At 43.8% G+C, this 10,764-nt stretch overlaps 1 protein-coding gene across 8 annotated transcripts in view; it reads left to right on the top strand.

Moving 5' to 3' along the window:
• The window catches only part of TRIM66 (tripartite motif containing 66), a 57,175-nt gene extending 51,801 nt beyond the window's left edge, over positions 1 to 5,374 (top strand). For all 8 annotated transcript variants that reach the window (XM_077866546.1, XM_077866544.1, XM_077866547.1 and 5 more), the window contains one exon: positions 105 to 5,374. In XM_077866546.1, the coding sequence (XP_077722672.1) occupies positions 105 to 164 (60 nt within the window). In that variant the 3' untranslated portion in view covers positions 165 to 5,374. The remainder of the gene's footprint in view (positions 1 to 104) is intronic.
• The last annotated feature ends 5,390 nt before the right edge of the window (positions 5,375 to 10,764 follow it).

Here is a 10,764-nt window from a genome sequence, read left to right on the forward strand (position 1 = left end):
CTTTGGCTCTGGGGAGTCCCAATCTGGACACTTTGCCTTTTCACATTGATAAGTGCTACATTTGGCCATGTTGATTCCACACATTATTTTTTTTTTTCTTTCAGGAGAATGAAAGAGCAAAAAGAATGTCATTCCGCTTGGCCAGCAGCGTCTCCCAGGTGTGAGAGCTGGCAGTAGAGCACCCTGGCAGCTGGTGTCCCATCCTGTTGACCACTCCTCCCCACCTTTCAGCTCATTCTCTTCAGATTGTGGATGTGAGACAAGTCTTGTTGAGCTGTGTAGTGCTCTTCTTTGCCGTTTGCATTTTACAGCATTCATTTGGGAGCCATAGTGCATCCACTACAGAGAAGATTTCAGTAATAAACAGCGAAGAGGGAGGTGTTCCCGATTACCAGAAAAATCAGATGTGTAGGGTCCCCTTGATGAGACTGAGCCTGGTCGGGCTTGGAAGGACCTAACTTCCTTGGTGTCTTTTCTCTGCTGAGGAAAGCAGACTTTTCTCACCTATCAGTGTGCAGGGTCCAGGAGCAATATATATATATGTATATATACATATATATCTGAAGTCCTCCTGGGCCCAGAGGGAAGCAAAAGAAGGGAGAGAGGTTCTGACATATGGCAGGCCTGTGATCCCTGGCCTAGCACAGCCAAAGACTGTCACTGTTTGCCTTTGCTTGGCCTGCCGGGACAGGAAGCTGCCCTGTGTGGGGTAATGGAGGCTTCTAGAGGCCTTAGGTCTCAATTGGTGCCTATTCGGGTTCTAACGGTTTTCAGGGTATTTGTTTCTCATGCCCCCTATATCGATGTTGACTTAGGTGGCCGCTGTGAAAGTGCTCTAGGTGATATGGCATTCTTGATGGGGCCAGGTGGCTGTGCAGGGACTGCTGACAGCTTCAGGCTCATATTTCACCTTGCAGGCTTAAGGAGATGTCAACCTCAGAGCCTGTGCTCTGTGCCACTTACTTTGGGTTCTTAGTTCTTCCTTGGTGTCAACACTTCCTAGAAGTGATTGTCAGTGGCCATCTCTTCATTGTCTCCACTCAGAGGTCTGGATGCTGAGTTCTGCCTGGGAAATCTGAGAGGCAGGGGCTGGCCAAGGAGGGTGACCCAGAACCAGCTCGCCCTGCTGGGTTCCTCCTCTCTCTTAGAGATCCTAGTCCTCAGCTTCTCCACTTTTGCAGAGCCAAAGATCAGAAGCAAGTTCTCTGACTTGCCTGCCTCCAGGCTGCCCACAGCCCAGAAAAAGCCAAGACTTTACTGGCAACCCTTTTTTGTTGAAGGCTGGAGAAGGCCAGAGGACTGCCAGGAGCCCGAGCTAACCATTCATGGGGATGTTCCATCTTGGATGGAGAAGGGGAAAACTGAGAGGTGAGGAGCCAGAGTCCTTTGTTGACCTTGAAGCAACTTAAGGATTATTTCTCTGAGAATTCAGAGGGAAGTGTTCTGGAAGCCACAGGAACAGGAATTCCAGATCACATCTCAGATGGAGATGGATCTTCATGGTCTGTGCAGGGTGTTTGGGAGGAGGAAGCATAGGAGATGCTGTGGGTCAGGGTGTTCCCCAGCAGGAACTTGGTTGAGAGGGAACCTACTGCTGCTGATGATGGGGGAGCTGTGGACCTGGCACTTTGGTGGCCCTGCCTGCAGACATAGCTTTCTCCGGTCTGGTCATGTCTTGGCTAATTTCAAGGGAGTCTTAGGTCAGGGCTTTATTTTTTGCTAAGAGATGAAGTTTAAGGAAGTTCTTGTGTGTAGGGCCTTTGTTAATGGGAACATTCTGCTTGGGGAAGACATTTCTTCTCTCCTTGTGAGTTTGTGGTACTGCTCATTTCCTTTGCTACTCAGGCTGAGAGGCCATCTTCGCTTCAAAGCCAACCATGCTCTTGGCCTGCCATTCCTTCACCAGCCCTTGCCAGGCTCTCCTGTGCAGACAGACTTCCATAGTCCAAACAGGGGTAACTAAGTCTTTTTGCTCCAATAGCCAGGCAATCTTTAGACCTAGCCCCTCTGCTCTTTGGGCCTCACACGACTCTCTGGATTGGGCTTTGGCCACTTTCCTGTCAATTTTTTAAATCTTTTTCTCTGTTTAGTTGTCTTGGCAAGATTCCCTCTGTAGTTACCTCACTAATTCGTGCCCTTGTCATCTTTCCTTTACTGTGGGCCACACTCCCCCTCCCCTGAGTGAGCATTATGGTGCTATATGTCAGACAGCCAGGTGAGAGCTGTGACAGGCTCAAGCCTGGTTGAGATTCTTCCACAGGACTAACTGGAGACCACAAATATGAAGTAGAAATGCCTGGCTTCCCTTCTCGTAGTGAAGCTCCCAGCTGGATATAGCCTGCTGGGCCAGGAGATCTTAGTAATGTAGAAGAGAATCACATACTCCTTTCCTGTCACAGAGACCCTGCATGCTGCTGCGAGGCCCACTTTTGGCACCTGAGCAGACATAAGGTGTCCTTCCCTGCAAGGGTGTGAGGCCCTGGCCCACAATGGCACCCCTGCACTGGTTACTCCACACCGCTGCCCTCTCCCAGGCTTTTCCTGTGGACTTAGCACCAGCGTTTTGAGTCACAGTTTTGTTTCGTTTTGTTTTTGCATGCAGAAAACAGGATGTGACTTTTTAGAAATTAAAAAAACAAAACAAAACAAAAAAACCCAAAAAGCTGCTAGCTGAGTGACTGACTCCAGGGATTCTTGCTGACATCTGAACTGATCCTGCTTTTGACTTACTCTCCTGATGGCCCCTTCTAAAGTCCGTCAAGTCCTTTGGCCCTTGACAAAGTCGTGAAATGAAAATGCAGTGAGTTCTGGGTCCTCACAGTATAGAATGCAGTCCTAGAGGAGAAATTGGACTGCTTGGATGTTCCGGGAAATAGGAGAGTGGAGGGGCTTCAGTGGATGCCAAGGGGATTCAGTGGATGCAAAGGGGATTTTAGCGTAAAAATTGGTGCAGGATGAATTACAAAGGACTGTTCCAGAATGTGGGGAGGCTGGCACTACTTGACTTCTAGATTGCTGACTGCATGCCCTCTGCGGGTACCCCTCCAACAGTGGCAGCTGCCTGACCCTCTGCAGGTTCTGCTCTCAGCAGGCCTCACCATCAGGCTCAGCCGGTTCTGGCTCCCTGCCCCCACTCCTGGCAGCAGGTCTTTGCCTTGCTTCCTAGACCGAGACCTCTCCTTATCTTTCCCAGACTCTGCCCTGTTTCTTCTCTCACTCCATGAGGTCACCTGTAGTCTTCTTTTCTGAACTCCTGAACTGAGACCTTGCTCCTTCTGGATCACCATCCCCGTGCTACCTCTTCTTCCACTTTCTCCCTGCTGTTTATTTAATTTGCCTGCTCCTTTAGCCCAGTTCCTTATCAGGATTCTGAACTTTCTTATCCCCTCCAACTCAAGACTTCCCCTGAAGCTGTCAACCATTCTCCATTTTTTGCATCAGCTTATTTTCTGCTCCCTCCTCCTGGGTGGCAAAGCATGGCAGCTTCATAGTTGACACCCTCAGATGGGCTGTCAGCATCAATTGGTGTATCTTTGACTTGCAGCTACACTGCTGTCTGCCTGTGCCCCTCACCTTTGCTCTCAACAAATGACTGACCCCATTGCCTGCTTCACAGAAAAGGGTCCCTACAGTGAGAACCTCCTTGCCCATTTGCTCCTCTCTCCCTCCCTTCTGTCTGTGTCTACATCTCTCCTCAGATCCTTCCCATTTGCTCCTTTTTGGTGCTCCGTTTCTTGAATCCTGCTTTACGGCCTCCAAGACTTTGCTCTGTCCCTTATCCCACTGCTTCTACTTCCTGGGTCTCAACCTCCCTCTCTGTTGGTTGTTCCACAAAGCATACAAACAAGCACAGGTCTCCGCCAGACTAAAACAAAGCTTCTTAGAATCTGTTGCCTCTTATTCATTTCCTTATTAGCTAAGTTTCTTTTAAAAAGGATTTGTTCCATTAATTCTTCTCTGTCACTCTTCAGCCCTCCACAGATTTTCATAAGAGTCACCAGTGACCATCCAGTTGCCAAATCAAAAGAATACCTTTCAGGCCTCAACTGTCTTGAACTCTCCACAGCATTTCATACCATCCATGGCTTGCTCTTTGAGACGGCCCCTTTATGTGGCTTTTATGACACCACAGGCCTCTGGGTTATCCTCTTATCTCTCAGCCACAGAGGCTGAGCCTTTCTTGAAATCTTGACAAGGGAACACATCTATAGCTTTTTGTGGTCTCCCCTCTTTAGGAATTGGGCAGTCAGGAGGAAGCACAGCTGCTCCTGTTCCTTACCCTCCATGTCTCTCTGTTTTCCTTGAATCTGTTTCTTCTGCTGGACTCAGTTCTCCCCATGTTAGTCATGTGTATGAGCTCTCCAGGGAGGACAGCATCCGTGAGCCTTCCCCTGTCTTTCCCAGTGCAGCACGGGGACAGATTTTAGCTACGTTTGCCAGGAGATCCCATCTAAGTCAGCTGAAGAATGTGAATTGAGTCCTACCAAGAAGCAGTTTGGTAAATGGGATTCCCAGGCTGGTGGGCAGCTCATTGCCATGATCCCCATACCAGTTAGAGCCAGCCACAGTTGGTAAGGTCTTGGGATCATGGTAAAACATGGTTTTACCTAGTTCATTGTGCTCCTAGTCAGAAGGAGGATCTTGGCAGGGGTGGGTGTCTGCCACTGAAAACTTTCTGGTGCAGAGAAAATGGAGCAGTGCTGTGACTCATCACTTGCTTGGGGGCTCAGCTGAGGGCAGTCTGACTGCTTTTGGTCAGGTCTTTCCCATCTCTACTGACAGCACCACTTGCTTGCTCCGATTGTTCCCAGAGCTGGAGGCAGATATTGGTTGTTTTCTTGGAGATGGGGTGATATCGTAGAAAGTTAACTGATTTGAAATGCTGAACACCTAAATTTTGGCTCCGTCAGTTTGGAGCTATGTGACCTTGGGTACAGTTTCCCCCACTTATAAAGTTGGTTGGGGGAGGGGGTTGAAAACAGTGATCTCTCAGAGGCTTTGCTGCTGGAAAAATGGTGATGGTGATTCTAACTCTAAAGCTCAGGCCACACAGGGAGCAAGGGAATGTTGGGGGTAGGACATAGCTGGGGAGTCTTGGCCAAGGCAGGACAAAGGGACTCACAGGCCAGACTGAGATGTTTGGAGGAAAGCAGCTTTGAGCTGCTTCTTGAGCCATATGCCCATTCATCGAGCTGTACTTCTTTTCTTGGATATCTAGGGTGAGTTCCTCTTTGGCCTTTTTCAGAAGTGGCCATTGGATCCAAAGCGGTTGGGGGCAGGAGGGAGGAATATTGTAAAGGGAAGTGTCATTAATCTTAAAAGGGCCTACACGTTCAAGAACAAATTAAAAGATAGCACTTTTCTTTACCAATAATTGCGTCCTGGAGTGTTTCTTCAGTAACAATGGTTGAACCTACTTCATGGTCTTCTTCCCCTGGACTCCAACATCATTAAGAACACAAGGTGGGGAAGAAGAGACTGGGAAGCCTTCTGTCTAGGGAAGAACTCAAGTCTCTGCTTCTTATTGCATGAACACAGCCAATTCTTCAAAATTCAGGCAATGAATCTGAGGCAGTTAGGGGAAAACCATCTTATGAGTGCCCGCCACTTCTAGGCACTGAATACCTCAGGAATGCCTTTTATAGAGTCATTCCTCAGTCACCTAGGCTTAGCTCTCCTCTCTGCCCATTCTAAACCAGTGTTTTCCAGTCATTTGGGGTATAAGGACATTGTTTTGAATATTTGTCATTCATTTTGACTGCATAGAATCTGAACCCGTTTCTATTTGGGCAGAATTCCCCACTTCAGGAGTCTTGGGAGGCAGAGCTCACTTCTCACTACAGTAGCTAAATATATTAAAACTTGATTTATCAGTATCACTTGTAGCTAGGATACAGGTCTAATGGTAGTCACAAAAAAAAAAAAAAAAAAAAAAAAAGGCAGAGACCATAGAGACTTCTTTGGTGATGGTATTGGTTGCAGCGAGGTGAGGTTTCCATGGCAGCAAGAGCTGCAGAACAAGCTGAAGCCTGTGGTGCTTGATGGCAGTGATGGTTTCTACAGCAGACCAATTAGCTCCTAATTCTCTTGCCTTTCTTTCAATTCTGTGAATTCTCTAAACAGATATTTTATAAAATCATTTTCTGCTTAAATTAACCAGAATTGGTTTCTTTTCATTGGAACTAAGCACCCTAACTGATGCAGAAATCTCGGAGAATCTAATAAAGTCAGGGGCCCACTCTCTGAGCTCCAAGTCCTGTGGTCTATTGGACACCACTTCGGCATTTCAATGTCACCTGACATATTAGCCAGTCCCTGGCACTCTTAACATATTCTTCCTTACATATTCCTATCTTGGAAGCCAGGGACCTGAGAAGAAAACCAGGGATATGTGGTGTCAGAGAAGTTTGTATTTCAAGGAAGGGTGATCATCACTTTTAATGCTTAAGACCTGGAAGTCTTTCTAACCCCCATCCTTTCCCAGAGTTGCTCAAGTACCCAAAACCTTACCCATGCCTGCTCTGAGCTTTCTGCTGTGTTTGTCTTTACTAATTTTATTTATGCTATCCTTCTTCAGGTCCAAGAAACATACAGCCTATCTACTCCCCACTCCTCAGGTTCCATGGTAAGCTGCTATAGCAAGACTACTTTTGATAGCAAGCACTGTCCTGGCAGATAGGCCTGCAGTAGACTCCTTCCTCCTACACATGTGGCCTGTGGACTATTTTATCCAATAGGCAGGGTAGGAAGAGTACCCAGGGCCTGGTAAAAATAAGTCCTAAAAAAATTAAAAATAGCAAAACCTAAATAAATATTCAGTGTCTAAATGTCAAACCCATTAATTGTTAATTTCATAATATTTCTCCTGAATGCTGAGCCTACACAGCTGGAGGCTAGGGGTACAGCAACGCCCAGGAAGCTTAGGAATATCTTTTCAGTCCAGTGTACAAATAAAGCTCTGTTTTTGGTATAAGAATCTAGGCTCAACTGCCGTAAAAACAACAAAAAAGATCCCAAAACAAAGGGGCTTAGGAAAATGGAAATGAATTTCTTTTTTAGGTAGTAATCCCAGAGGTAACCAAACAGGTTAAGGTAGGTAGATGGCTCTGCTCTGTGAGATTGTGAGATAACCCAGGTTCTTTATAAATTCTGGTTTCACCATTCTCTAGGATGTCATTTTCATCTACAGGATTGAAGTGGTTGACCAGTAGCTTATCTGTGTTCCTGTCTGGAGGAAGGGTAAAGAGAGGAAGTAGAGAATAAGCAATTTTATTCAAAATCTGTGTTTTGGACATTGTATACATCACTGCTTCTGAAATGTGAATTAAAGGAAGCATTCCCTATTTTTAAGTTTGAGCTTTGAATCAAGATTATTGTTAGATTTCTTCCATGCATGTATGTGTTCCAGTAATGCTAATTGGATGGCATTATAATAGAGTTTCATGGATAAAACCTGGTTTAGAAAACAAAAACAAAAAGCTTGTGTCTTGGAAGTTGTATATACGTATCACTGTTTCCCAAAATCAGTTGGTTAGATCTTATTCATAAGGCAACATCCAGCTATAGAGGAAGCTTGGAAACACAAGCACCATAATCTCAGCCATGCCCCAGCCAAAGGACTAAGGCCTGGTGCTGGTAGAAGCAGTTGTCCTTCTCTAGGGCTCTATTGTACATTTATTTCAGTGAGTACCAGGTATGGCCCACTGACAATGCCACTTCATGGCAAAGGCTGTGCCAGGGCAGTGCCTCTGTGACTTTTTTTTTTTAAGTTTATTAGTTAGCTTATGGAGCATTCATCCTCTCTTTTCTACATGAAATGTGTATCTGGATAACCAAATATTTGATGAGGGGAAGTGTCTCTTGCAGAAGTATTCCAGCTAATAATTGAAAGGTTGATAGTTTGGAATATCACCATTTTCCAAAGCCTAATGAATGGATGAATCTGGTAATGACCATGCATGACTACCCATATCACTAAAAGACAGACGTCCAGACATTACATGTCTCCTGATTGAAGAACACAGTATCACCTATGAAGTGCTTCCAAACAAATAGGAGCTGACTTTAATCAGACCTCTAGGTCTAACTATGAATTAAAAGACAAAGCTCTCAAAAAAAAAAAAAAAAAAGATATAGCTCTCAAATGACAGGAATTGCAAAAAATAGAGGAACACCTTTAATGACATCACAAGGATATAATCAGTAAAATCTAGTCTGTGGAGCCTATAGGAAAAATGATCTGGTTCCTTCAACAGATATGTTATTGTAAGGGGGATAAAAGTGGGATAGACAGGAAAACTATAAAGAGACTTAAAAAGCCAATTTTACACCAATTGTAAAGTATGGAACTTACTTACATCCTGATTTAAACAAACTAAAAATATAAGACAATTGGGAAAAACCAAACACTAACAGGATATTTGATGATATCAAAAGCTTATTTTTTATGTCATTTGAATTTGTTATTTTAAATTTTTATGTTTTTTTTAGACATGATAAAAGGCTTGTTATATAGAGTGTTAGAAATGACGAAAAGCCTGTAGAAGATGGTTAAATAATTAATAGAATGGAATTTTAAATGATATTTAAGGAGTCTATAGGGCATACTTTAAATGAGACAAAGGTTCTCAAAATCTTTGTTTGGATTAAGAATCCAACAGAGTAATGAGATGCGTAAAGGGAGAAGAAAATTCTGAAGTTCTTCTGACTTGAGAAACCTCTCAAGTATTTCTGAAAGCAGAGATGTCAGTTAAAAAATTATCAAAAGAGGAATAAATTATTAATACAAGCAAACAGATTTTCAGATTAGATTACCTTTTATAGAACATCATAACACAGGCCTCTTGAAAGATGCTTTTGTATGAATAACATTTCCAAGGCTCACTGAACAATCCTGCTTTATTTCTATTAGAAATTTTCATGCAGTCTCCACACTGGACAGGAGGGTAACATTGTCTAGTCTTTTTTTTTTTTTTTTTTACATTGTCTAGTCTTTAGTGTTAGACTAGGCTGATTTTCCTTTTCCTTTTTTAAAAGTTTATTTACAAGAAACACAGAGAGGCAGAGACATAGGCAGAGGGAGAAGCAGGCTCCCTGCAGGGAGCCTGTTGCAGACTCAATCCCAGGACCCCAGGATCATGACCTGAGCTGAAAGCAGATGCTCAACCGCTGAACCACCCAGATACCCCAGACTGGGCTGATTTTCACTAGCAGTTAGAATGGCCTAAATTTTCAAGACTGAGCACTAAAATTCTATCATTTCACTTTAAGACAAAATTTCCTGGGGCACCTGGGTGGTTCAGTGGTGGAGCATCTGCCTTTGGTTCAGGTTGTGATCCCGGGGTCCTGGGATCGAATCCCACATCAGGCTCCCCACAGGGAGCCTGCTTCTCCTTTTGCCTATATCTCTGCCTTCCCTCTGTGTCTCTCAAGAATAAATAAAATCTTTTTAAAAAAGGACAAAATTTTCTAAGAAACTTTAAATGTATAATATAGAAAAGAACAATTACATAAAATACCTAGTCCTTAAATACTAGATACTAGATCAAAAAACAAACTCAGTTGTAAAGGACATAATTGGGACAAGTGGGAAAATTTTAATATGGGTCCATAATTTGCATTAATATGGAATTTCCTGAGCATGATAATTTGAACTGTGATTACAGGGGAGAATGGCCTTGTTCTTGGGTGATACATGCTCAAGTATTTAGGGATGAAGGATCATGTTGCCTGCAACTTTTAAGGGTTCAGAAAAACTATGTGTTGTATTATTATAGTAAAGGAAATGTGGCAAAATGTTAACAATTGGTAAATGTAGATGAAGGGTATATGGGTGTTTGTTACACTGTTCTTGGGAAGTGAAAGGCAAATTTAATAAATAAAATATGAGGCATGCATCTAGAACAGCAATATGGAAAATACTTATGAGATGATGCCAGTTTTCAAAAAGAGAGCACAGAATTTTATGTAAAATAAAGGAAAAAAGACATAAATATATTAAAATGTTGCCAGTGGTTGCCTTTTCTCCAAACTTTGCTCTAAAAAGTTTTACTACTTTTATACACACACACACACACACACACACACACACACTTTTATCATGGTATGTTTCAAATATCATCTAGTGTGAATTAGCTCAAAGCTCCCTCCTCAGCTTGTCCTGATCACCCAATCTGAAGTGGACCCCCCAAGCACTTTCTCTCACAATCTTGTTTTATTGTCATCATAGCACTTACTACTATATTATTTATCCTCTTATTTTGTTTTCTTATTGTCTGGATCACCCGTCCTATGATATAAGCTTTCCAAGAGCAGAAATCCTGCCCGGACCCTAGAACAGTGCTTGTACATGCTCAATGGCTATCTGTTGACTGTAACTCAGGTCTTTGGCATCCAATCTGCCATTTTACTAGGCACTCGGAAGTCTTGGGAAGGGGAAGAACATGTCCAAGGTTCCTCATGAGTTCGTGGCGATGTCAGAACTAGAACGCAGGCTTTGTGACTCAGGTCTTTATCTGCTCTTCTTTCAAAATGTTTCAGGCCTAGCTCCTGGGTACCAGACAAGTGGCAGGAGAGGATGCAGTGCATTCCCCTTGTTGCAGTGTGCCGGCAGCCCCATAGGTGGCGCCAGCGGCACTCCTTTAGCTCTAGGGAAAGTCTGAAAAAAATGGGTAAATGCAAACTCCAGAGAGACATTTTGATGAGAAGCAGAATACTTGACAGTCTTAAGCTGTCTCTCTACCGACTGCTCATTAGTTGTAATTA

This window comes from Canis aureus, chromosome 23, assembly GCF_053574225.1.
Source record: "Canis aureus isolate CA01 chromosome 23, VMU_Caureus_v.1.0, whole genome shotgun sequence".
NCBI classification, from domain to species: domain Eukaryota; kingdom Metazoa; phylum Chordata; class Mammalia; order Carnivora; family Canidae; genus Canis; species Canis aureus.